The 27,298-nt window shown below is 43.2% G+C and overlaps 1 protein-coding gene across 2 annotated transcripts in view; it reads left to right on the top strand.

Moving 5' to 3' along the window:
- ARIH1 (ariadne RBR E3 ubiquitin protein ligase 1) overlaps positions 1-27,298 on the top strand; it is a 48,987-nt gene that overhangs the window by 3,505 nt on the left and 18,184 nt on the right. For both annotated transcript variants that reach the window (XM_053988920.1, XM_053988919.1), the window contains exons 2-3: positions 18,479-18,546; positions 24,329-24,473. In XM_053988920.1, the coding sequence (XP_053844895.1) occupies positions 18,479-18,546; positions 24,329-24,473 (213 nt within the window). The remainder of the gene's footprint in view (positions 1-18,478; positions 18,547-24,328; positions 24,474-27,298) is intronic.

The raw sequence follows: 27,298 nt of genomic DNA, 5'->3' as shown, positions 1-27,298 counted from the left end.
AAAAATAAGGGTACGAATAACCCCTTAACCTTGTGCTGTTGGTTGGCTGAGACTTGTGAACCTTAGAGTATTCCTCCCATCCTCTCCTTGTGATGCGGTGGAGCAGAGAGCCATTTGCCATGGTATTTGGAATTTTGGTTGTCTTAAGTAAACAGGCGGATTTCTGGTGGTTTTCCAGCTGCTGGCAGTATAAGTTAGCAAGGGACTGTAAAAACGGAGACATAGAAGTGCTGTGGAACAAAAGGCTTCTCATCCCAAAGGTATTTTCCCACAGTTGAACGTCTTCCCCATATTCTTCCTCTCTGAACTTTTGTCCAAATAATCCACTGCCACTTATTTTTAAATTTTTTTTATATCAGATTGCTATTTCCATTTTTGCTCTAGATTTTTTCTGAAAATAAACTTGAAAAATGTTTAGAATGGCATATTTATTTCTGCTCTGAGTAGAGCACATGATGTGTTTCTGTAGCCTGGCTTGGCCCAGTGTTCTCCTTGCTTTGTTGCAACCTTGTGCAATTCCAGTATTACCAGGTGGGATTAATTTCCCCTTTTTGCCTGCCTTTTTCTGGAGCATTCCAATGACATTGTTGTGATGTCACCGACCATATTCATTCTTCCTGGACTTAGTGATGTTGAGGTATTGAAAATACTGGGATGAAGCTCTGAGGTGGCAGAAAAAGGAGTTGAGCCTCTTGTTTTCTTTCCCCACCGCACAGCAGGGATCAGGATCCTGGATGTGGCTGGGTGTTGTGCCAGACCTGCATGATTGTGAGCATGTTGAGCTTCAGACCTGAGCTTTCTCTGGAAGGACATGGCATTCCTGGATCCAACAAAACTTAGTCTAGCTCAAAAATACCTTTTCTTTTGATTGAAGGCTTTAAATTAGATTTTTTAGGGCAGACCAGGTCAGATGTAACATGAGAGCATTTGCAGCAAGTACAGGTTTCTCATTTACATGGTAGAGCTGGATGACTTCTTTGGAAGCAAGGTGAGGTCCTTGCTAGTAGAAACTTTGCCATTAAAATAAGCCCAAACTCCAGACCACTCTGAAGTTGAAAACCCATGTTTGTTGAGGAATGGCTTTTCCCAGAGGTCCCTGGAGTTCACAGCCCTGGTTAAGTAGAGCTCTGTCATGACAAGTGCAAGCCCATTGTTACAGGAGGGGTCTTGTTAAAGTGTCTTCGCTTGCTTGGACAAAACATTCTGATTTTCAGGCAGAATTTAGGAAATCTTCCCAGTACTGGTGTAATTCAGCATACTGTGGGCAGTACATTCCAAAGGTATTGTCCAAAACAGGGATGACTTGCCAGTGAGCAACAGGAATTGCTGCTTGTTGTACAGGGTCATGTTTAAAACTGTATTTAATGCTAAAGATGACATCTTGGAAATTCAGAGTGCTTGGAGCTGCCTGACAAGCATTAGGTGGGAGTCTGTGGGTGGAAGCGCTCAAGGCTGGTGCTGCTTCCATCCGGGTCCTCTCACAGCGTGAGGTGCATTAGCAAACCTCCTTGTGTGGTTACTTATTTGATAATAAAATTCGTGTCAGGGGCCTGAATGTTATGATGCTGGAAGGAAATACTCTGTTAAACCCCATGTTTCTGTCACGTGGTGTTTATAAGGTGTTTCATTATGGTAGGAATGCCTTTAATATTTCCAAGGAATGGGATAAACTTCATTGTGACAAAGCATTCCTGGAATCTTGTATAAGCAATCACTCCAAAGCTTTTGGAAATGACATGGTGTCTGTTCCTGACTGCCAAGACATGTAAATCTGAGTATAATAGAATTTTTTTTTTTAATTTTACTTTAAATATCAGCATTACCAGGTAGAAAAGTCTTGTTAAGTCTCCAGAGGAATTTAAACGTAGTACTTAAATATGACCCATTTGCTTTGTGCTTTATGTTTCTGTTAGGCCAAATGCAAATCTCATGGTTGGCCACGTGTGAAAACATTTGATGCTGGTTGCTTTTGTCTCAATGTAGTTTTCCCAAAATCACAGCAAGGCAACCTTTTCCTTAGGGGCCTTGGGATGCAGATGAGGACCAGTGTGTTTTGGGATGTTTCAAAGTGAAACTGAAAACACTTTTTTTTTTTTTTTAGCTACTTTTAAATGTTTATTTTCAGAAAGTGAAAACTAAATAGGAAATACAGTTGTCGCTATTCCCTGTGGGTTTAATTTCAGTGAGCAGGACCATTCCTGCTGTGCAAAGTAGAAGGGTTGTTTCTGCTATAAAGTGGAAGCTGATGCGAAATGAGGTATTTCTGGGTGTTAAAGCATCATTAAAAATGAAAACACGGATTCCCCTTTTATACTTGTCCAAGCTCTGACCCCTTAGTTTTAACCTTGCACGAGTTCAAGTTTCTAACAGCAAATAAACCCCAAAGCTCCAATGCCCTTCGGAAATGTAGGGCAGTACTGTGTCTTTGGCACCTGTTGAATGGTTTTCAGTTTTCTATTTCTAAACTAATTTCTCTTCCCCTTTACTCCATTAATGAAACAACTGAGAACGTGGTTCTGCTGTTGGTGTCAGGTGTGATAGTTGAAGGAAGTGATGGTTGGTCTCCACATAGTTCTTGTTTTAACAGCAAGTCAACGTTTTCATCTGGATTTTTTTTGTAGGAACCTTTTTTTTTTCTGGAGAAGGTAGCAACTCTTTCCTGTGCTTAGGAGAGCTGGTTAACTGGGAAAAGAATCTGGAATTTGTCTGTAACTGAGAAGGCTGGAAGTCCTTTCCACTTAGCTCATTCCTGAACTGCAGGGTCCTCCAGATTTCTGGTACTTCTGGAATTTTCAGGATCTGAGTATTCTAAGTGATATTTTCTCTTCGTGGCTGGCTACACTGGATCCCTGACAGATACAAAGGATGTTTGGAGGCTGTTGGGTGCATACAAGTGCATAGTGCTGCTGAATTTCATCAAGTCATTTAGTAGCTGCAGCAACTGAAAGGAAATTGCAGCCTCATTTATTGTAAAACACCTTGGGAGGGTTTGTAGCTGCTCAGTAATGCCAAATGGTGCATTTGAGCATAGCCTGGAATACAGATGCCTGAGGATTGGGAGAGGACTGCTGGCTTTGTGTGGGATGTTGGTGCAGGAGGCTCTGAGGGGACGAGGCAGTCAGGTGGAGAAAAATCATTAGTGATTTGATAATGGAAATGCTGATAATATTTAAGTATCTTCACCATCCCGGGCGTTTGGTGTTAGGAGTGTTGGAAACCCTGAGCTTGGCCTGTATTCCTTGCCTTGCTCTCAGCTTTTGATCTTGAGCTGTGATAGAAACACTGTTAAAATAAATGCTTTGAAAACTGCCATCCACAGCTTCCCTCAGTAGCTGTTTCAGGTATAACTGAGATTATACTTCACAAGTGTGTTCCTTTCCTGAATTTGGCATGCCCGTGTAAGTACAGAGGCTCTTGCAGGCGTGATCCCTTGTTTAGGTGGTGTAGCAATGCCAGCTCATTATCTCTGGTACTGAGAGCAGCTCACAGTGGTGGGGGTTTGAACCACTGTATGTACACGACACTCAAACAGAACCATTGGCATTGAGTCTTTTCCTTGTTTTTAAAGACTGAGAACTTCTTCCAGATGTTGGGAATAATTTCAGATCCAAAACCTGACGTAGACAGCTGTTAACAGCATCAAAGTCACTTGGAAGAAGTGAGTAAGCCCTTGTGAAAGCGTCTTGGGCGGTTGTGGCGCATTTTGGCATTGCCAGCAGTCTTGCCTTGAGTTTCGGGCTACTTTTGGGATCTGGTGGAGCACAAAGCTGATAGGCATTGCCACTGCCTGGTAAAAAGGGAGAAACAAAGAATTGGCTGTGGAGGGATGTGTCTTCCCTCTGGAGAAGCATGGAGCCCAGGCAGCTGGGGAGGAGAGCACAGCTTCTCCATGGCCGTGTTGTGGTGCCTGTCCTTGTTGCCAGGCTGCGGCACATCTGTGTGATGGCAAAAGGTTGTGGTCCTCTGTGGATATATTTGGGAGAGGAGCCAAAATACAGCTGCTGTGGACAGGGCAGTAGCTGAGAGCCCTGAGAGCAGGTGGCTCTTGGCTGCAATCTGGTAGTAATTGAGCGTACAACCTACCTAAAGCTGGGCTTCTTGGTCTTCTCCTGGTGTCTTCCACTGGCGCCCACTTACTGATGCTGGCACATGAAGGTCCTTCTTCCCAGTCTTTCTAAAACATTCCTGGTTTTGTATCTTCCTTGGTTAAAAACTAATATGCTAAAGCACCATGTGGCACCTCTTGTTTCCAGGGACAAGCAGTGCAAGGATGATGTCTTGGCCATCTGCTTCAAAATTAGGTCTTGTGGGACAGTACTTGTGTCTCAAGGATGGAGGTGTGAAAGGCTTCCTGGTCTGAGGGGAGGGACTCTCCATGTATTGTGACACCACAGATAGGCCTTTAAATGTGCATTTTAATTCACAACAGATGAAGCTTTCATTGCTTTGTGATTTGAGGAATTTGAGAGCTGAAAGAAGATAATCCCAATGTTTGAAATTAAGAGCTTGGATATTTGCTTATTGCCTTTGCAGTACTTCAGAAAAATTGTCTGTGATTGTTGTAGTAATTTCATCAGATGAGGGATGCAGACTCTAAACTCTGTTTCCCAGCAGATAGTCAGGTTAGAGTAGGAGTTCCTGCTCAAAATGGTTCTACTTGGGCACAGTTGAACTCCTCTCAAAGTGGAGAACACACAGTAAAAACTTAGTAGAACAAGAAGAATCTGTATAATTGCACCTGAAAGTAGTCAAATGCCAAAATAACTGACTTCTTTGAGTTTTATTTCAAAGATTTTCTTTTTAAACTAATATTTGCAATTCTTATTAAGGAGGCAGCCTGAAGAGAGTTTCTTCCAAGGTAAAGAAATGAAAATTTGAAGTGGTTCTGAAGGTTCCCACTACCTGCCTGGTGTTCGTGATTGGGTCAACCTCTGAAGGAACGTGTTGGGTGCTGCCCTGCAAAAAAGTGGTTTTTTGCTGTTTTCTTTAGCAAAACACTTCCAGAGCCACAGAGGAAGGAGGTGGTATTTGAACAACACCCTTGTATAAAAATCACAGCAGGACATGGCTGGTTTTACCGTCCTGTGCTTGCTTTGGTGGATGTGTGGACCTGGTATGGTAGTGACAGTGCAGTGCTTCGCTCCGGGTTACTTCTTTGGGGTTTGCCGTTGGGTTTTGGAGTTGGGGCACTTCGGATGGGCTTGGTTGGCTTGAAACACCAATGCACTCGAACCATTCTGGTGTTTGAGTGTCTGACACTCATCCCCAGTGGTGCTTTTTGGGACGTACAGGCACGTGCACCCACAATAGAGCTGTGGTTACATGGATAGTGGTCTTGGACAGTTCCCATTCCCTGACTGCCTGGATGCAGCTGTTTGCAGGGCTGTAGAGTGCAGTGGATCAGGGAACTCTCCAGTTAAAAGTGTCTCCTCTCTGCTCTTCTTGCTCAGCTCTCTTACCCCATGAGCAGCTACTTTTTTCCAGGTGCCAGAAGTGATGGTGTTTGAATTGTTCAACTCTTTCAGCAAAACAAATGGATGTGCATCCACACCTCGATATTTCTGTGGTCTGTTTTGTGTGCACATCTAGTTAGAAGTACATATTTAATTTTGGAAAGAGCTCTGGAGAGTTTTTCAAAATTTTGATGCCCTCTGCAGCTGGTAACTATGGGTTTGGTGTGTTCTTGTGCAACAAAACACAAATGCAATCAGCATTCCTTTGTCTGGCAGATAAAAATGTGGAGAGGGATTAGGGGAAACCAGGAGGACTCACATGAATAAACAGTCTCCCTTGCAATGAGCTTTCCTGTGTGGGAAGAAAAACTTAAGACGAAGTTAACTCCTAGTTATCTTTATCCTAGTCATCTAGGATTTGAGAAATAGGGAGTGAAAGGAATGGTGTGAAAAGAAGAGTGTGGGAGAGCCATGTCTTGAGGTTGGATTCCAGAGCAGGAGCTTGGAAATGACAGAGCTTTATTAAACAATGTGTATTAAAACTAGGGTGAAAGGCAGCTTTTTAATAAAAAGGGAGGAAGAGCAACATTCCAGCTCTTAGTTAGCAGTGTAATTTTTCTTCTGGGAGCACCAGTGTAAACTAGAAGGTCCTTGGAGTACAGTCTCACCTAGTGTGCGTAGAGGAAAATAACTATAAGATAAAATAACAATTAAAAAAAAAGTAACAATTTCTGTACACTATGAAGAACTGATGCAATAATATGTCGGATGTCTTTGTTTTGATGGTTTGTAATACCTCTGTAATGACTGAAAGGCCATCTGAGCAAATTAAGGTGATGCTCTTTGATTTATACACATTTTAGATTGTTCTGTAATAACCAGTCTCTTTATTGTACTTGATAATATGACATGCTTGAAATGTCCTTATTTGTATTGTTAATAGAGCTGAAATTGATGCTTGAAAATGTGCACAAAACCATTTCTGGCTGGGATGATAACTTCTAGGAGGGGAACAGTGCAAGGACTTGGAGTTCTTTTTAGGGATGATGGATACTGAAACTCTCTGGAGGGAGGGTGTTTGGGATCTGTGTCACTCTCGTGTGCCGTGGTGTAATTCCCTGCTGTCCTTTGCCAGGGTGTTTCTGCAGGCAGCACTGGGATTTGGAGGAGACTGGGTGCCAGCCTGTTCAGTGCACTCAATTATTCACCAGTCATTAGTGTAATTATTCCTCTTGCTGCCCTGCACAGCAGTTACAAGGCAGGGCTGATTAGGTGGGTTTTTCCTCTTGCAGAAGCCCAGTGTCTTGATGACAGTAATATTTTAATGGGAGAGGAACAAGGGATATCCTTGTCAGCTAGTGTGCAGTCCATCAAATACAAAATTGCATGTCCAGGTTTGTTTCCCGTTCCCTACCAAAAGGGAGTAGAGATACGGAATGTGCACCTACTTGCTGGTTTGACTCAACAGCTGTAGAAACACTTCTGATGAGTGCAAGTCTGTGTAGAGGCAAGTCTTCAGAGCCCTTAAACGAGAAAATGGTGAAAACACTGGAGGTTCCCCATTCTCCCCCACTGCTGTATGACTTGTGTTCTGCTATTTCTGTATCAGATCCCACCAGACTATTTTCTCTTAACTCGAGGGAGCTCAGGTAGCTGGTTAAAAATACCTGCAGCAATTAGAGACTGCAGTTAGACTTTGAGGTATATCTTTTTGGGAACAAGAGTGAACAAGTGATTGCTAAACTCCTCATGCCTCCAGAATATATTTTCTTCAAAGGTGGCTTCTTCAAAGCCCTCGGAGGAAAACATTTTGGGGTATAAACAGGCAAAATTACTTCTTGTAGCGGAAATCCCGGCTTATAAAATAATGTGTTGGCTGGGCTGTGTTTTGTTGGCTGTAAAACTAAGTAAGAATAAATGAGCAGAGTGTGGTAAATAAACTGCAAAGTCATCATTAAAAAATGATCCGAGCTAGAAGAGGCTTGTTGGGAAAAGGATGCTGGCAGGCTTTCCAAGTGCAGATGCAGGTTGTGCCAGCAGAACAAAGTGCTTTTGCAGGTAAAGCTGCTTTTTGCAGGGAAGTGGTACAAGCCACAACCACATCTGCGCTGGGGCTGCTGCCAGCATCAAGATGCTGCCAAAGATTACATCCCCAAGCCACTGCTGCATTGGCAGTGGTTTCCTGGGCCTAAAGAGTTTCTTAAGATGGCTAAACTTTTTTTTTCTTGATTGAGAGTTGTAGACTAAGGCATAGACATCATCAGAATGGATTTCCTGCCTGTTTGTCAGGGTGACATTGAGTGTTTAAAACATATTTTGCCTGTGATGGGGAGATGAAATCACCCTGAGGAATGTGGTTTTTTTCTTTCCTAAAATACTGTGGAGTGTGGTGATGCTTCACTGCAATAGGAAGACTTCCTTTTTGCCCAAGTGAGGAGGGAATGGATCAAAAAAGTGGATGTTCCTTTGAAGAAGGGGCAAAATCAGAAGCAATGAAGGACAGAGACCTGAAGAAAAGTACCAAGTGCTCAGCTCACTAGGGCCTGGAGGAGAAAGAGAAGCTAGAAAAATTTTTTTTTTTTTTTTTTTTTTTTTTTTTTTTTTTTTTTTTTTTTTTTTTTGTTCTGCAAAAATGCTCATGTAAATTGCCCCTGGCTAAAAATTCTTGTGCTAAGCCCATTTTTCTCAGTAGTCACGCTGTTGATGAAGAGGTTAACACTTGCATGCCACCAGTGACTATGTAACCAAATATTTTTGAGGTAACCTGGCCATTTCCATGAGAGAAGTTATTCATTGGGATGGCTTTTGTTTACTTACCACGGTAGAGCTTTAACTTGCAGGGGTTTGTGGGTGCCACCTCATTGTGCTTATGGGAGAAGTTATCATCTCTTACTATTTTCTTTTTCCTGTCTGTATATTTGTTGGAAAATGTTAATTATAATGTTCTGAACTGGAAGTCAGGATTCAGGCCAGGCTGCACAGACATGTTACTGTGGGATTTTTGCATAGTGAGTTATTTCCCCCAAATACCTGTGAGTCTGAGGACTGTGATTTCTGGGGATAAAGCTCTGTTCACAGTCAGGTTATCCTGTGATTTTCAGGTATCAGCAGTGGTTGTGTTGAGGTGATACGGAGTTTGGCTGGATTATATCTTCTGTACTAAACAGCTCATGTGTCTTTGTGCCCAGGCACCCTGTGATAGGTGTTCTCCAGCAGTGCCTAGTAACAAAAGCAGGTGGGAAGGTAGATCACCCAAAACTTGAGACATAACCAGCAGTGTTTGAAAGACACCTTGATGTTGAACATCCTTGGGGGCTGATCCTCTGCTTGCACGCTGTCTGAAGAGGGGACACCCTTAAATCATCATCTGGAAGGACAATTTGAGAGCCCTTTGCTGAGAACTTAAAAAAGTTAACTGAGAAAATCAATTAGTTATTTTCCTGGCACATGTTTGAGCGTACAGACAAACTTGCCATGGAAATAGGCTGTGGAAAAAATCCACAAGTTATTGGGAATTTACCCTTCCCAGTACAACTGTGATGCTGAGTATTAGAAAAATACATTCATCCTCCTAGAGTTTGTCTGATTTCTTCTAAACATTTCAAGCATGCCGTGTATCATTATTTCTTCAAGTTGCTTCTGATACTTCCTCCACTCATCAGCTCATAGCAGCCTCCTAACACTGCCCTGCACTGGGTGGTGCCTCTGAATATGCTTAAAGCAGCAAAAACAAAGTTCTGTTGTCCTGAAGGTGTGCAAAATCCGTGAAATACTGGGTACTGTTAACTGGGAAATCATTCACTGGCCAGAGCTGAGGTGCCTGTTCCTCATGCTGCATGAGCTGCTGGAAGAAGGAGCCAGCAGAGCCAGCATTTTCCTCCCTGGTGTGGAGGAACTTTGCCAGTCTCCTACAGATTTATAAGTCCCAGGATGTGGGTACAGCCCTTTGGGTGCCTCTGCTCTGGGCCAGGCCCTGGCAGTGCACACAGTGGTGAAAGAGCCGAGTCAATGTACCAATACATATTGGAGTGAGGGAAAAGAGGAGGGAAAGCTTTTTTGAGACTCCAGAAGACCTGTACAGAATGATTTAAAGGAAGAAAGCAGATGTACAGTTCATCTTTCAGCTTTATTCCTTTAACATCCATTTCTGCCTGCAAACGGGACAGTTTCTGGAGCTCACATCAGCAGACCTGTACCTTCCCAGAAATGCACAGTTAATTCAGGAGTTGAGCCACTGAAGACAATGCATGAAAAAAATGTGCTTTGGGTTGTTTCCTTTTATCAGCTTGATGGGTAGCTGGCCTGACATATGCCACTTCCAGTCTTTCCAACATTGAGTAATAAAAGACCTTAAAAAAAGAAGTGTATTTCTGTCAGGCTCACGTATTACGTTGAGGACACTTGGTAGTAGATATTGGCAGTATTCCCACAGTTTACTATCAAGATCTGCTGTTTGGGAGGCCAGGTGAATACAGCCCCCAGACACTGGGGTGAAGAGAATGAGGGACTGCCCTTTGTAGGTGATGGGATAATGGAGGAAAAAAGCAGGACCTTTGGCTGTACCTGGCATCAGAGTATATCCCAATATGCTTTACAGTCTTTGGGACAAGAATATCTGGGAGTCTTTTGATATGGGAAGACCCAGCTTTAACGTTCCTCACACATGGCTTTTGGCAGACTGAGACAAACAGATTTCTTGGAAGCAAGTCCCTGTTGTCCAGGTTGTGCCAGCTCAGCTGTCTGGTGACACAGTGATCCTGTCTGTTAAAATAAACCAGCGACCCCCTTTACCCAGTCAGTTCCTGTGTCTGGTCACTCCTGCTCCCATCACTGACTCTGGTGGCAAGTCCAGGAGCCAGTGCTTGTGTGAGCTTGTGTTGCTGCTGAATAAATATTTTCTGAGCTGGTCTGGTCTTGCCCAGTTACTGCCCTATTTCAGATTAAAATCGTAATCCAAGTTGCTGTCACTTCATCTCATAGGCAGAAATAGAGCTGGTGCATAGCTAAGCCATTCTGGGTGTCTAGAGTCTTCCTTGGCCTCTCTGGAATCTTGTGAAGGGGGAGAGATTTCTGACCTGTGCTGTTGGGCCAAGCTGTGGTGTTTTGGTACTTACTGTCATTCACTGCCTTCATTCAGTATAGTTTTTTTTCTGTGGCAAAATGTGCTTTTGCTTTCCTCTTGAAGCGACCCAGTGTATTTTATTCAAGCCAGGCATTAGTGAGTTGTTATACTGGTCTGAGAGAAGAATTGAAGCTGTCCCTGTGTGTAGTCTTCTAGAGACTGTATAGAACTGAAAGTATCTAATGGTGTTCTTTCTGCCTTAGGGATGCTTGTGATCTGGAGAAAACCCAAGTTTTTGTGTCTGATAGTGCTGGACACATTTGTGATCCATATATGAGATGAGTGCAATAACTATGTGGTGGGTCCAAACTAAGTGTGGTGGGATGAGAATTTCAATAGAATTGGGGTCATATTGGATAGAAGAGGAAAAATGGAACCTGGAGGTCTGGAAGAGCAGTGGTGTCACTGGGAAGTGGGCTCAGATCTGCTTCGTGGACACTGGTTGTGGGAGTGGTGTTCTGTTGACAAGCAGGGGGAAGGTGACAGTGCGTCGTTTGTGATGGGACACAGAGGTCTGTTATTGATTCCTGAATATCCATTTCTGTTTCATGGGGTCTCATCCTGACAGAGCAGCTCTGTGGCGCTGGATGTTGACTAAAGGTTTGACTTGAGGGGGAAGTTGGTGATTACCAGGGACTTGGAGTTTACCTGGGTGAACACACAGGCCCTTTACATCCATGGCAGCCAAAACTTGCGGGGTTTTTGCTCTCACCTCGTGCCAAGCCTGGCTGCAGCACTGGGGGCTATTTGCTTCCTCCACAGCGGATGGGGAGATATTATGGAGCTGCTGAAATAGTAAACTGGAAGAATTATATGGAAATGATGCCATCACCTTCTCCTACTCTTTTTAAGGCAAGTCTTTGCAAATCCTTGAGTGGGAGGCATAGGATTGAATAAAGCTGTTGTGCAGCGTACGCTGGCACCCATGTGCTCCCAGCCGGTACTCAGCACAGCAGCTGCAGTTGATCAGCGCAGACTCCAGAAACCAGAGCTGGGGCTCGTCTTGTCTACCCAGACTTTGTTGAGCTTTTGTTCATATGTTGGGATTTCTTGTGCTGGGAGACACCAGAAAAAGAGAAAACCTTTGGGTGATACTGCTGTTATGGGTAATAAAGCATCAGCTCAGGACCTGTGGGTCCTTCCTCTTAAAAGGATGGACTTTATACTCCAGAACTATAGCAAAAGGAAGTAAAAACCAAAGTGTTCTTCAGATTAAGTGTATAAAATAAGGGGTTAATGTCTCTGTGCGTCCTGTCATCAACCCTAGCTGTCCTGCTATGGAAGTGAGCATAGCTGAAATTCTGGAAGAGGCCTGGTCGTTTTTAATTTGTGTTGAGTTGGTGGTGGAGCTTCTGCAGTCATCTGAGAACAGCAGGGCAAATCCATGCCATCTCCTTTTATTTAGAAGTATTACAGTGCGAATTCAGTTTTTGCATTTCCAAATTTGCTAATTCATCCTGGAATTGTTGCTTTAGTATTTTTTTCTGCTTTTAAAAGCTCTATTAGACAATGGCTCTTCATTGCAGCTCCTAATCATTAACCTGAAAGCTTTCCAAAAGACTCTGAGAAAATGTAAAGCAGCTGACTGCTTCATTTCTGTCTCTTGAACCAATTAACTGAAGTAACAGAGTTTTCGCTGAAGTTGCTTTTTATTATCTTCCCCTGCTAGAAGAACGTATGTTCATCAGAGCTGGAAACAGTCAGTAAAGTGCATGTAAGTTACTACAAACTGATCATCAGATCAAGTTACCATGTGGTGCCATCACGTAATGGTACTAATTCAGTAACTCTGTAAAACTTAATTTTCAGAATTAGGAGATGATGTGTGAAGGGAAGTTAACGAGATGAAAAAAGATGTAGGGAACTGAGGAGATGATCGGTGTCAAAGTTGAAGGCTCTGTATGTGTTAATGGGAAGCTATAGTGAGGTGGCAAATGCCAGATGGAGGACAGCAGATGACAGCAGTCACAGGGAGTAGGCTGGCTTCTTGTGGAGTTGTGTGGAAATGGCAGGAAACTGGTACATTTTCAGGTGGTTTTGAGTTCTAACTGCAATCTTCTGATATGGCTTCAGTAGTATGTAAGTTGCAAAGACCATCCCCTCAGTGGGGTGCAGAGAATGAGCAGTACTGATGTTATTTTCTCTGAGGGAAAGGTGAGAAGTATCTGAGATCCACCCGTGTGTTGTGCTGTCCCTGTGAACCCTGATATGGCCAATGGCAGAAATGTCCATGGTGTGATTCTCTCCCAGACCCCAGGGGATGGCACAGGGAGAGAGCACGGATGGGTTGGCAGATTGAGTCCTTTAGCTGCTGTCCTCCTCTCGCAGCAGCCCTCTCATGTTCTGGCTGTAATCAAGCCAGGGAATATTAGATTACACGGAAGTTTTCCAGCAGCTTCTCAGAGTGCTCAGTTGGTGGTTAAATCTAGCGAGTTTGAGATCATGTCCTGGAAGTACTCAGCACTTGGATCTCATCTTCTGTGCTGGCTTCCTGGGAATTTTCTTAAGCTGTTAGAAATGAGGTTTTGTGCTTGTAAGATTTCCTGTAATTGTCTCCTGGAAGAATGGATGTGAATGGATCTCCACAAATGAAGGTCACTCAGTGCACTTGCAGAACAGTGCAAACCTTTTGCTGACTGTTGTACTGTGATCTGTTTTAGCAGGTTAAAAGCTGATTTAAGATACTTTCTAGGTGTATCTTTATATCTGAAATTATCTGTGTGGGCCTGGGAGAGGTGCAGGTGAAGAGCAGAGGCTGCAAGTGGAGCAGACATCAGGTTATTGCAGAATTTTGGGCTGGTGCCCCTTGGTTATTATGTGATGAAGCAGCTCTTTGGTGCCTGGTGTTGGTCACAGTCTCATGGTGAGGCTCCTTCTCCTCTCCCCACTGCCATTAAACGTGACCTCTGGGTTATTTATCAGTGCTTCTCCCATGGCACAGTGTGCATATGACAAGCCTTGGAGATGCTGGGCAGCAAGAGTTTCCACTTGGTGCTCTACTGTTGCAAACGATGGGGGTTTGGCTGGTTAAATATTTACAGTGGTGGTGTGACGGCTGTCCCCAGGTGCCACTTCACTGGAGCAGATGTTTGTGCTGCTTGGCTTCAGACCAGCATTAGCTTGTGGTGGCTCTTTGCTCCTCCACCAAGCCAAACCCTCAGTCTTGTCAGGGTGTGAAACCATTGGTTTCTGATGTGAAATCATTGGTTTCCTTGTTCTGGGAAATGTAAACCCAGCCTTGTATCCCCATGGAATACAGCAGTGGACATTGCTGAGGTTTGAACCCTCTACTGAGGCTTGGGCAAAGCCAGGGTTTCTGGACCATCTGCTTGGATTCACAAGTGCAAAGCAATTGTGTGGGAAACCCAACTGGAAGTGGCATCATTTCCTTATTGCTGTAAAAGCCTCTTGTTGGGATGGAGGTGCTGCAGTTGGGATGAAAATTTTGAAATGCAGAAGCTGCCATGGGTAGAAAACAAAACCAGCCATGATGTGGAAAGAAACAAAACAAAGAATTTATCAATATCATGTCTCCAGGAGAAAGGATTTTGCTGGAGAACTGAGCTTAAGTTGTTCTTAAATTGTTTTTATTTGCAGTAAATGCTGAAACTGAACCAGGAACTGATTCCCAGCATGTGAAGAGAAGCTGAACTGTAAAATGGGCTTTTCTTTGTAATAACATCAAGAATTAACCATGCAGCTCGTCTTGATGGATGGAAACATGAATGGATCAAGTGCTCCCAACTGTCATTCAGCAAATTGTGCTACTTGGAAATTCTGATTCAAGCTAATGTTCTAATAATATTTAATTTATAATTCATTTATGCGTTTAAGTGCATCCAGATCCTTCCTTCCGATTCATATTTTCCTATTTTGACAGCAAAAAGAATTCTAACTCTTATCACTATGAAGCTTCCAGTTGAATTAAATTCTCTTAAATTAAGGAGTTTTATTTGAATTAATAATGCTTCTTTGGTGAAGTCCAGACCTTTGTAGGGCTTCCTATTGCTGTATCTTCTGCTTGCATTGGTGTGCTGGAGCATGGCAACATAGATAAGGACAGTAAATGTAAATACCTCCAGTGAAAAGCTGTGGTGGAGTGGAATTTGTTTGAAGCATATGTGGCACTTGGTTGCTTTGTTAGCTCCAAAAAAAAAAAAAAAAATCCCTGCTGTAGGACTGAGGGTGTTTCTCTCTGGGCAGAGCTTTATTTGGAATGTTTTGTTAGGAGATCTTTTGAAGTGCCCGGAGAATTTCAACAAAATGGCTGCTTTCCTCGGGTTTGTTCCTATCTGGATATCAACAGGCTTGCTGCCCTCGGCTCCAGGCAATCCACCTCAGCTCTGACATGTAAAATTTAATAGGAGGCTGCTGTAAGTGAGATCTGCTGTTTCAGCTTTCATCAGAGCATGTTTGGAGGAGAACGTGTTGGCTGTTCCCTTGCTCTCTGTCCATCCCTGGCTGCTTTCTGTAGGAAAATTCATCTTTGTAAACAGAAAACAGCCTTAGTAGGAGCGCGCTCTTGCAGCCTCGGGAGTAATCCTGTCTGAGCGGCAGCGGAGCCTGTTCCTAACTAATCTGTGTGGTGTCAGTCGTAGGAAATAATCCTGTGTGCCAACTGAGGAGGCAGAACAGAGCCCTGACTTCCCAGTGCTGTGTAACCCAGTATTTGGACATTCCATTAATTTTTACAGCATGAGTGTCCAGAGTGATGGCTGAAGGTTGGTGGAAAGCTGGAGTAGAACTGGTGTTGAAATGGCACATTATTTTGGTGGTGTTTTAACCCTGTGTGCCTGAGGTACAGGACACAGCTCTCACTGGGGTGGATGCTGTGGTTGACTCCTCCAGAACTACTCTGGAATAACTGTGAGGGATGTGTGTGCATTCCATGTTGGTATGCCTGGTCTTAGACTGGAACAATCCTTCATGTCAGAACTTCTGGCATTTGTATTTTACTCTGATTTGCCCAGTAGTTGCTTCCCTCCCAGTTTTCTGTGCTCCCTGTGCACCTCCAGCCCAAATTGTATCCCTGTCCAGGGATGAGCAAGGGCAGGGCTGTGTTAATTCTTGCCTTCTGTATCTGGGAAACAGCCAGGGGAGGTTTGAATGCTACATCTGGGATGTGGCAGGCAGTGAAAGCAGGCAGCCCAGCTATTTCTGGTGGGAGCTCGTCATGCTGCTGGCGTTTCCTTTCTTTTTTTAAATGTTCAACCAACAATGCTGGAGGAAGCTGGAGGAAGCTGGAGCCCAGCAAGCCAGGAGAAGGTGATAGTACACAGAGTCAACAATATAATCCTAAATAATGTCCAGTTTAGTACCCTGACCTCACAGTGCTGGGATACCTGGGGGCTCTGACCTAGGGAAACTTTGGGAAAGCTGCAATGCCTGTGTGTTGGGAAAATGGAGAAGCAAGCCACAGATTAAACCTTCTTGTCCTTTCCAACCACATATCCTTTGAGGAGTGATGTTTGTTGGATCAGCCTGTTCTACTTAACAATCACCACAGACCAATGGAGTTTCTTATCAATGTACCCTAATTTTTCCTTTAGTACAGGGGAAACCTTCTGTCTTCTTAAAGTCAGTCAGAGAGTACTACCTCACTGCCTCTTAGCCTATTAAGTGATTAACAGGTATTCCCAGAAGCCTTAATGAGTGGCCAAGTGGGCTGCTGTGATAGGAGGTAGCATAAGACTTTGGGCTGATTTTAATTAAAGCTCTCTCAATGCCTTTGCTTGAGAAATGAAGAAAATGGTGTTTCTCTGTACATCTGGCAGGTTTCTGGGCTGAGTGAAGACTTCTTATGTTGAAGGGCTGTGTGCTTTGCTGGCTGAAATTCATAACTGGAGAATTACAAGGGCTGGTATCATAACCAAGATAATCTAGAGATAAGATTGGTTTATTTACTAAGGTATATTTTCATCTTTGATTAAATTGCTCCAGGAATTATGTCTAAGTGAGCTTTTAAGAACTCCTTTAAAGTACTCCTACATAGTATAGAGTTACAGAAAAGGTTGTTGTGGAGATCCAAATACAAAATAACCTGGAAAGATCAGAAACTAAACCCCAAAAGAGACTGCTGGATGAGCCTTTGGGTGAAGGAGACCCTTGAATTCCCATACAGCTTTTTGTTGGCAGGACTGACTTGAAAGAGTTGAGCTGCTTGCTCCTCTCTGCAGGGCGGGATGAGGGAAGGATGCTGTCCAAGAGCTGGTGACATGTGGTTGTCAGCCAGGCACCTCGTGTTGCTGCAGGGAAGAGCTTGGATCCCTGTCACCTGGGGGACTGGTTCAGATATGGACCAGAACCACACTGTCACCATGCAGAGTTAAGCAATAGCCATTTCTGGTATCTCCTGCCCCATACTGTGTAGATCTGCTGTCCCAGCTGTTTATAGGGTCTGCATCAGGGATCTGATCAAACCTTTTATAGCTGCTTTGGTTCACATGGGCTTTCTAAGCTGGGAAAAAAAAATCTTAGTTTGGCCTTAAACAATCTGTGCTGGCATTAATAAGAGTCAGAACACACTGTAAAAGGAGAGGACTGTCACTTTTTATAGTATAAACCACAAGACTGGTTCTTTGTGCTTATTCTCTGTCACCGGAGGGCTTTATTTCAGTGAAGGTTTTGTTGGTGGTGGTGGTGAAGGAGGCTGTCCTGCTTTCCCATTGTGCTAATGCAGCTGTTTGTGTGGTCAGGCAATCAAATAGATTGGAGAACTGATTCCGTGAAAAAAAAAAAAAACAATCTAAAGGAAAAGAGGAGATCAGTTTCCGAGCCATTATTTGCAGCATAAAATGGCTGTAGTGGTATGGGCTGGTGAGCGCAGGAGATGCAGGGATTGGGTGGGATCGCTGCTGTGGGTGACAGCATTGGCTTTTGGCAGCATCAGGGTTGTGGCTGTAGCTCCAGGGCTCAGGAAATCACATTGCTGGTTTATGTCCTACTTTTCAACAGCTTCAGAGCTCCCATTGAACGTTGGCCCCGAGGCAAACTTCCATTTTGGTGTCAAATGGCAAAGTACACACAGCCGATCTCAGGGCCCTGCTCCTGGTTTCCTTTGCATGTAAATGGCCCTAAAACTGAGCCTGGAGAGTGGATTTGGAGGGATAAAACGTGGTTCTGGGGTGGAACAGAAGCCACATGGTCTGGTGTATTTCTCAGATAATCAAACTCTTGGCTGATGATTCAGATTTAGTTGGAATAAAAACTTGTACACAAGTGAAAATCAGCTCTTATGTTCCACCTTCCTTCTGACTTTTCTAGACCTTTCTAGACTGTATTTCTTTCTTTCTTAGCTGCCCATGAATTTCTTTCTGGAGTTCATGGTACTTCAGGAACTTCTGAGGTCTTCCAAGGACTTCGTCATCTTACACTGGCAGAGTAACACTGTGTTCTGGGACAGTTTTCAGCCCAAGTGTTTTGATGGTCAGGGCTGGATTATTCTTGCTCTGCAACTAGTGTGGAGGTTGTGGCAAAAATGGATATGATGGGTAGAAATCAGCCCTTCCTGCATTTTACAGACATCCTGGAATTGCATTGTGTGGGCATGCTGGATGTGGGGATGTTGGCACTGTGGTAGGTGTAATTAGTCTGGTCCTTATATCTTCAACAAAATTCTCATTTTATACAGGTGCTTGGATTTATAGAGTTGTGGTTTTTTTTTTTTTTTTTTTGTTTTTTTTGTTTTTTTGTTTTTTTTTTTTTGTTTTTTTTTTTTTTTTTGTTTTTTTTTTTAATTTGTCTATCTGTCAAGTCCAGCTGTTTCCCAGTCCATGCCAGTAAACATGTATTGTCTGAACAGATGATGTCCCTGATTTTCCTTTTGCCTATTCAAAGCTCTGCTCGCTTTTCTCACTCTGGGTTGGTTACTCAGTTATTGATTGATTTTCTCTTCTTTCTCCAGAATCCAGCGACTATCACTCGAATACTGCTTAGCCATTTCAACTGGGATAAGGAGAAGCTGATGGAGAGGTAAGCAGCTGCAGAGCTGAAAAAAATGTTTGTTCCTGGATCAAGTGAGGATGGATGAATGCACAGTGTGTGGCTGGAGAATCTTTTGTGTAAGCTCTAAATGTTCCCCCTTTCCCAGCTAAGGGTGACTCGTGACTTGGTGTTTTAATATTATTGATGCCTGGTTAGACTTAAAAAGTTGTGGAAGTTGCCTGTTGGAAAGAGGGATTTCCAGTTTGAACATGTACAGGCTTTGGAAAAAAGCAAGCAGGAACAGGTTCTTGTTATCTAGCAACTGTTCTGGATTTGGGTTTAGCTGCTCATGCCTGTCATGCTGGCATGTGTATTCCTGACATGTTTATTTGCTGCTCTGGCCAAGGCTAAATTGTTCCTGACTGATAATGGTCCTGCCTTGTCTTCATCTCCACAGCTCCAGGTTTTCTTCAGCGTGTGTAAATAATGGCTTGAATTTTGCCTCTCCCCCCCCCCTCAGAGCAGAGTGTTTTATTGTTATTTCCCATCTTTGATTCCCAGCTCTTGGAATGTTGCTTGGTAAAGGTACTTCTCAGTTTGTTGTTATACAGTGGAGATCAAATCCAGCTGCATTTGGTTCATTCCAATGCCAGTGTTGGTGTTAAAGAGAGTTGAGGGAACTGGAGAATTTAAATTACTTTAGAAATTGGGAGGAGAATTAATCTGGACCAAAAGGAACAGTAAAAGCTGTACAGGGACTTGCTGGTTGTGGTGTCTGCTGTCACTTGGTGTGAAGTGACTGATGGGTGGGTGTGGAGGGCCTGGTAGGATCTTTAGTTTGATTTTTCCCTTAATTACCATTTCCTTTGCCTGATAATCAGGGTATGAGAAGATGAGATGTGCTTGGTAAACGAGGAGCAGTTGTTGATGTTCCTATGAATTGATAAATGTATCTTCACTGACCCTGGGGCTGGGCCCCTGTAGTTTGGTACTCTGTCACCCAGGGAAAGAGGAGCTAAGGTTTTCACACTGTTAGTAATTATTTGGGAGTATAAATATTTCTGCTATCCTTGGCTAATGGATTTGGGACATCTTTAGTGCCCTTAGTGTAATATTTTTGGTTAGTGATGGTGCTCAGGTATCTCTTACGTTTTGTTTAATCTAGATTTTTTTTTCTGATATGATTTTATTTTTTTTACACCTTTCTAGTCCTTATTTTCCTGAGATTGACCTCTTAGTAAATGTTGGAAGTTCTGAAAGCTTTGTGTTACAAATATATCCACTATTTAACTCTGACTACAGCTGTTAAGAATTCTGATTTAATACCTGCTCTGCAAAATGTCTGCTCACTTGGTATTTGAGTTTCTTGGGCTGGTTCTCTTGGTTGGGGTAAAGTTCACTCTCCTTGGCTGTGAGATACCTCTACACAAGTGCACTGAAAAGCCATCTCTTTGTACAGTAGGTTTGTCCCTTGTCAATGGCAGCTTGTTTAGGGCTGCCATCAATTTAAAAATAAAAAATTGGGCTGTGTTTTGTTGTTTGTTGTTGTTGTTTGTTTGTTGGGTTTTTTTTCCACCCTTTTTTTCCCCCTGTTTTTTTTTCCTTTTTAAATTTTTTTTTCTTTTTTTTTTTTTTTTTTTTTTCAAGGGAGGTGCCAGCCAGTCAATGTGAGGTGTTATTGTTAAGGCTTTTACAGTTTAAGTACATGTTATATTTACAAATCCACAGGTAAACATATTCATTAAAATACTTAACTCAGCAGGATTACCTGTGAGTAATAGAATACATGACTTGCTTAGGCAGACCTGTTGCACACTGATCCCAGTTTTGGTGCTTATTGATGTCCTGTTGTGTTAGAAAAACACCAAAACAGGATCTCTCGTGTGTCTGGTGCTGCCTTCTGACACTTCTGCACCAAATAACTTCCATGAAATCTTCTGGAGTGCTGAGCTGTGTTAAAGCAGGAGTAGGAAGATGGGTAGGAGGCTGAGAACAGGCTCTTGGTATTCAGGAGGGTTTGGTCATTGCTGTGATGATAGGTGAGGATTAAGGGAAAAAAAAAAAACCACAAAATATACATTTTCCTTTTGTTTGATGGTGTGTATTTACAGTTCCTAATCAGTGCCTGTTTTCTCTTAGCTCATGGTGATTCAGCACGACCTCCCAGCAGCCTTATCAGACCTGGCCTGGAGGAAAGCACTTCAACCAAGTGGCTCCTCTTTTTTTGATAAGTGGGGAGGTCTGAGCTTGTGACATGAAAATTTCTCTGTTTCCCCACTTTTTTAAAGCCTTGTTATGCCTGTTTTTTATGAGCAGGTTGTTACTGTCTGTGCCAGCTTTGTCATGGAGTAATTACACAGTGGTGTTCAGAGGGCAGATGTGCTACAGATATTTATTCCACTTACAGTAAAGTAATAACAGCCACAATTAAAAAACTGCCCTGTCCCACTGGTGAAACTCTTAATTGTTTGTCAAAAGCAAATCTGGGGGTTTGGGGTGGATTTGCTTGTAGGATGGAAGTGATGAGTGGAGGAAATATTAGTTCAGCCTCTGATGTGCTGCATTTAGGAGAATAAATATGTCAAATATTATTTTCCTGGGTCTTGCAAGCTTGATTCATAGGGATAGGAGAGCACCAGGTGCAGAATGACCACATGACCTTAGAACCCAGTGAAGAAAGTGCTTTAGCTTGAACCTTACTGCCTTCCAATTTTAAAATTACCTTCCAATTTTGCTATGGCTGATGGTGTCCTCTCCTAAGGGGAGTTTGGGGAGGAACCTCTTCGTGATGAAAATGTTAAAATGCAGCTCTCCTGCTTTGTGTGCCTTCCCCTGGCCATTTTGTTAAGAGAAAAGTGTCTCAGCATGTCCCCAAGGCCCGATTTAATCCCTGGGGGCACAGCCAGAGATACAGCAGTCCCTTGTAGCTGCTTATCTTGGTGGCCACATGTCCCTGTTCCCTCTGAGCGGAGGAGGGATGTAAGGAATGCCCAGATTGCCTCTTCTCCAGAACCTGACTGCCTGCTTTCCTTGGAACAAATAAATACTTTACACTCCTCAGCAGAGGCTGAGTGAAAAATGGTGCATGGCAGGAGTTTTGATGTGGAGGTATCTTTTATTGTGAGTATTTTGATGTACTGACACTCACAAATGCTCTTCCATGGAAGTAAATATCCCAAAGTGTGTACTAGAAGCAATTTTTTTTTCAGTGAAAAGGCTTTTTATCTTTGATACTCCCATGGGTAGGATTTGATTATGTATGGAAAATGGCGATTAGGCAGTTACAAACAGCAGGAGGGAATTTTGAGGAGATAAAGGGGCTGACAGCTTGATCCCTCTGCCAAAAAGACTTGGTGTTGTTATAGGTTTGGTCTTGGTAAATAGAAACACTTGAAAATAATGGACAAACACTGGTTTGTCCATTCATTTAAAAATAGTAGGAAAACCCCCAACTTTGTGATGAAGCATATGAATTTTGAAGAATTAATAGAGGAAATTCTCATGCACCAGAAGTGCTGGAATTATTCAATATCTGCATTGTGAAAGGAAAGGAAGGCAGAGGACTTAAAGGGCTGCTGAAGGTGCTGTGCTCCTCCCTAGGACGAAAATAAGGATGGAGGTACCAAGAACCAACCCTTTAACAGAGAATATTTGAGGAAAAATCAGAATTCTTGGAGTTGTAAAGGAAGTGAGGAGGAATGCTGACATGGAGGAGATCTGGAGAAATGTAGCTATCTTTTCCAATGCATTAGGTGAGATTTGGAGGAGAAAAGTGAAATTGTATGAGATCAGAGTCAGATCTGGACTGGGATTGCATATGTTTTGACTTCCTTGGAGTCAGGGAGGATGAATGGAAATGGAAATTGGTGGTAGAGAAAGTTTGCTGGGCAGGGAAGTTGGTGAATGTCACATGGAGCTCACCTGCTGTGGGAGGGAAGGGTGTTAGAGCTGCTGCCTGGGAATCCTTTGACCAAAGAACATGGGAAGGGCAAAGGGAGATCTACCTACATGGATGGTCTGTGGTGATGCTGGAACAAGTGGGAAAAAGGGATGGTAATTGGAATTAGGCGCTGTTCCTAATCTTTGAAGGAACTGCAAGAGTCTTCTGACTGAGCCCTTGGCATGTTTGCCTGAGGAGTGATGGAGCAGTTAGAGAGCTGTTGGACTTTGGAGTATCCATTGGAACTGTGTGTTTTCAGGGAGATCCACATTTTCCTCTGCATTTTCTGGAGTTCTTACGGCCCAGTGGCAGCATGAGTACAAGTCTGAGAGACATACCTAAAAATAAATGTGGAAATTAATTACTCAGAAAGAAAATGCATAAAAAGAAAAGAGCATGGAGAAGCAGGAATACTATCCATAGATATTTAAAGGGGATAGGTAATTCCAGGTGAAAAAAGTCAAGTTCCTGATGTGGATATTCACCCTTTAAATCAGCCCACCACTACAAAAACCTCTGGTATTTCCATAAGCTTTTAGCTGGTCATGAGTATCAGGGTTCAAGTTGCATCATAGCATTTGTAGACAAAACTGTTTTCCTTGCGAACTTCACACCCAGCTGTGTGTCTGCTCTCCTTAGAGCATGTCCTGTGCTGCTCCTGCTGCCTCTAAGAGCAGTTGGAGGGCTGGAAGACTTTAGTGGACTTAATATTTATCCATGATTCTTAATAAACAAATACTGCCTATAATGGGACTGCACTGAATTCACTTGCTAAAATTTTCTAAATATATAATTTTATATATTTTGATTTAAATTTAACATAAAAATTTCTAAATAAAATCCTCTAAGTAAACAAAATAACTTGGTTGAGTGAAGTCCTGACCTAATTTTGAAGAACAGTGGCAAAGCCTCGTGGATGCTGTGATGCCAGAATTCACCACTTCCTTCCAGATTCAGTGCCTTGAAATTTAAGATCTAAAATACAGGAACTGCATTGAGAAGCATATGAAACAGCAGGAAAATTGATAGTTTTTCAATTATAAATCAAGCCTTGTTGGTAGGTAGAGTTGTAATGGAGCGGGGGAATGACTTACTGGGTTTGGCTGGGGGATAGGTGCATGTGATGGGGCTGGTTAATTGTCTGGTTTAATTAATTCTTTGCAGCTGCTGCAGGCTGGAGAAAAATGAAGGATTCTGGGAAGAGGCTGAGCTTTCTGATAATGATTCTCTCCAGTTTGGTCCTCCTCTCCAAGGAAGAGCTTTTTATAAGCCTTTAAAGCAAACCAATATTGTTTTCCTTAAGGGAATAGGAAATAGAAAGGAAGTGATCTTTTTTTCACCCCCCAAGCAATTTTACATCCTCCTTTCCAATAGGTACCTGATCTTTGGAAGCATTGTAAACCTGGAACTGTATTTTTTAGGGGGTTGTTAAATTATCTCAGGTTGATTGAAAAGATGCTCAAATGGCTAATGATCAGAATATTAGGAAAAATGGAAGGCTTCAGTTGAAAATAATTGAGCTTGAAGGCATCAAACCTGTACTTCAGGAAGGCGTTCCAGTGCCTGAACTGTGAACTCAGGTGTTCTTACTCTAGTTTCCTGTCCTGGAATTCTAATGCAAAGCAATTGGGAAAGTCATAAATTACTTGAAATGCAGCTGAAGAATTGAACATGCCTGAATTTCAGGAGTGTGTAATTCAAGTGAGAGTCTCTGAAATTATGTAGTTGTCTAATATCCACCTCTCTGTTGTGTTAGAGAAGAGTTTGTTGGAAGTAGTGGGTGTATGAGTTTTGAAATACAGAAAGCATCTTTGTACACTTAACTGCTACATAGAATGGAAAAATTATTTAGAAGGTGGTTAAATTTTCATTCTGTCCTGTGTTGTGCAGGTACTTTGATGGCAACTTGGAGAAGCTCTTTGCAGAGTGTCACGTAATTAATCCAAGTAAAAAGTCGCGAACGCGTCAGATGAACACCAGATCATCAGCCCAGGACATGTCCTGTCAGATCTGCTACCTGAACTATCCAAACTCGGTGAGTACCCAGTGGCCTCGATGCTACCTGAGCAGCAACTCCCCAAATTTCCAACCTGAAACTTCACATTTTCCTGCATAGCACCTCTGAGGGTGGTGGGGCCCAGGCAGTGGTGTGGTAAAGTTCAGGAAAAAGCAAGCAGGTGATGTTTGCAAAGGTCTGATACCAAGTGAGATGTACAGATAAAGGATATGTGAAATTCAAAATCCGTGAAAAGCATGAGGGGCAAAGGGATTTACTTAAATAGAAAGACAAGGTAGGAAATACCCTTTAAAAGCAAAATAGTCAAACTAGGAATTCTAGAAAAAGGTAGTAGAAGTAAAATGTGGATATCTTTGGATCTTTATTATATTGGACAATACCCTCTTGGTCAGACATGAAAGTGTGTTACCCAGTGCTTGCTGGGGCTCTGCATCAATGCTCTGGGTGGTAGTGCTAATTTTTTTTGTTGCTGTTGACCATCTGAAGCATTCCCATACACTGCTAAGAGGTCCAGGCTCTGCTGGGACTCTCCCAGGGGCAGGACATACTGTTGGGAGACCTGGGAGAAAAGGGAGGTGAGTGGAAAAGCTCAAATAGGAGAGTTCATCAAAAGGCAAAGTGCTGACAGTAAGGAATTCTTCTTTTATTGGAACCTGCTCTTTGTGGTGGAGCTGCCCCTCCAGAACACCCTAAAACATGTTCTGGGCCTTTCCAGACAAAGCTGCCCTGACACAAGGCTTTGCTCTTGCTCTGGGTATGTTTTCAGCAAGGAACCATGATGAGCTTTGGGGTTCAGGAGTAGCCTGGGGTGAAGTTCCCTGGTTGTGGCCTCTCCCTTTCTCTGGATCTTCCCTGGAGTGGACAGAGCTAAGCCAAGCCCAGGTTCAGGCCCCCATTCTCAGCATTAAGGTCCCTGTTGCTCTTAAGCCAGGAGCCACAAGGCTTCATGTGTTCCCCTCTTGTGTGCCCCGACTTCCTTCTTGTGAAGAGGAGCTGGAAAGGCAAATTCCTGCTCTGTATGATTAGGTGCTTTGAAAATGAAAGGCAATATATTCTAATATATTGTTCTCTCCATTTTAACATAATTGTTGTGCTGGGTGGGGGTACAACTCAAGAGTGACAGGCCTGTCCTCTGGCTGGGGGCACTGTGCTACCTGGGAAGCAGAATCATAGAATAATGGAACAGGCCCACAAGAATCATCGAGTCCCACTCCTGGCCCTGCACAGGACCACCTCTAAAATCACACCCCAGCATTGTTTAGAGTTTTGACACTGGAAAGAACAGCACAAAACATGCTAACACTTCTTGATTTTGTAGCTCAAATAGCAGTGGCCCAGTTGTTAGAAGAGCAGATTTTTAGCTGGAGCAGAGGGATGTTGCAGGTGAGCAGTGCTCTCTCTGTTGCTGGTGTTAAAAGACATCAGGGGGGATTCTCTTTCTTTGCCCTCCAGAAAAGCTGGAGCCTATAAGAAATTTATTTTTATTTATTATTTCTTCTGTAAAAGGCTGTAGTATCTGTGTCTAAGGTAATTGAAATCTGTTCTGAAGCTGTTTTAATCAATGTGAATTATAAATTCTAGGATTATTTTTATGTTCAATGCCCAACCTAAAATCTCAGCTTTGAAAATCCTCTTGAAATAATCAGCTAATTATTTTTCCACATAAAAGCTGGGGGGTTTTTGCACTGAGAGCCCCTTTCAGCCTGTGGAAAGCTGAGAGATGTTAAGAAGTTTTACAGTGTACAGTCATTGCAGGAGAATGTTAGTCTTCAAATTTCCTCTCTCCCATCTACAAAGTCTCTGTAGCTCTTCAGTCACCTCCAAAGAACTGTGGTTTGAGGTTTTGGGAAGCACCTGCCAAACAAAGCATTTGAAGCTCTCACCCTGCAAGTCTGAGGACTTAAGGGAGATGTTTCACCTACTCTGTGTCCCTGTCAAGCACTGTCAGGTCCCAGCAGTTATTTTGTGTGACACCTTTATTGGTAAGACAGAAATTGGGAGGGTCGTGGCTTTGCCTTCCTCCTCTCTGGCCACTCACCCTCAGGAGAGTGGGCTGGGGGTGTTTTTGGGAACATCCTGCTTTGTCCAGACTGTAGATGTTGAGCACAGATGTGGTGACAGCAGAGCTGTCCCCTGGGCTAATGAGCTGCCTAAGGAGTACTGCTCCCCCCGTCCTTGGTGGTTTTATGTTGGCCTTTTTACTTGCTCCCTTGACATCTGCTGTCAGCTGAGCCAAAAATAATTGGGAACTCCCTCAAAGTAAAGAAAAGAGCGGAGAAATTCTCTGCATTCCTTGCAGCCTGGGAGGAAGCGTGGTGGTGGCTGCCTTTCTGTGGGCATTTAGCAAAGCATTTCCCTGCCTGAAATAACCAAAACAGGCCTTACATCAAGATGTGTTCTGTGCTGGTTCCTCGTGTGCCTACTGCAGGAGTGTTGGGTTCAGTAAGAGATGATTCCCTTATCTGTGCTTGCTTCCCATCACATGTGGAGAAGCCAGATTTCACAGAAAAGCCAATGCAGTCCTTGGGATGGTTTCATGCTGTGAACATCCCAAAAGCTGCAGATGTTGAAGTGTTTTTACTGTAACTCTGCATCTCCAGGAGATGTCACTTGGCCACAGCAGCGTCTCTGGAGCATCAGATACCTTGTTAGCTGGCTCAGTAAGGGTTCAGAAATTGGAAGGTGTCTTTTTGCAATCTTGCAGCCGGTGTACCTGGCTCCACATAGGTGTCAGCCTCCTCTCTGCTTTCTTTGTTGGTTTTTCTGGGGTGGATGTTTCTATTTTTACCTGGAACCGAGTCAGATGCTCAGGTCAGATTCAGCCGTGTTGGTGCTCACAGGCT

Source organism: Vidua macroura, chromosome 12, assembly GCF_024509145.1.
Source record: "Vidua macroura isolate BioBank_ID:100142 chromosome 12, ASM2450914v1, whole genome shotgun sequence".
NCBI lineage: Eukaryota > Metazoa > Chordata > Aves > Passeriformes > Viduidae > Vidua > Vidua macroura.
This window is presented reverse-complemented; position numbering and strand designations above follow the sequence as displayed.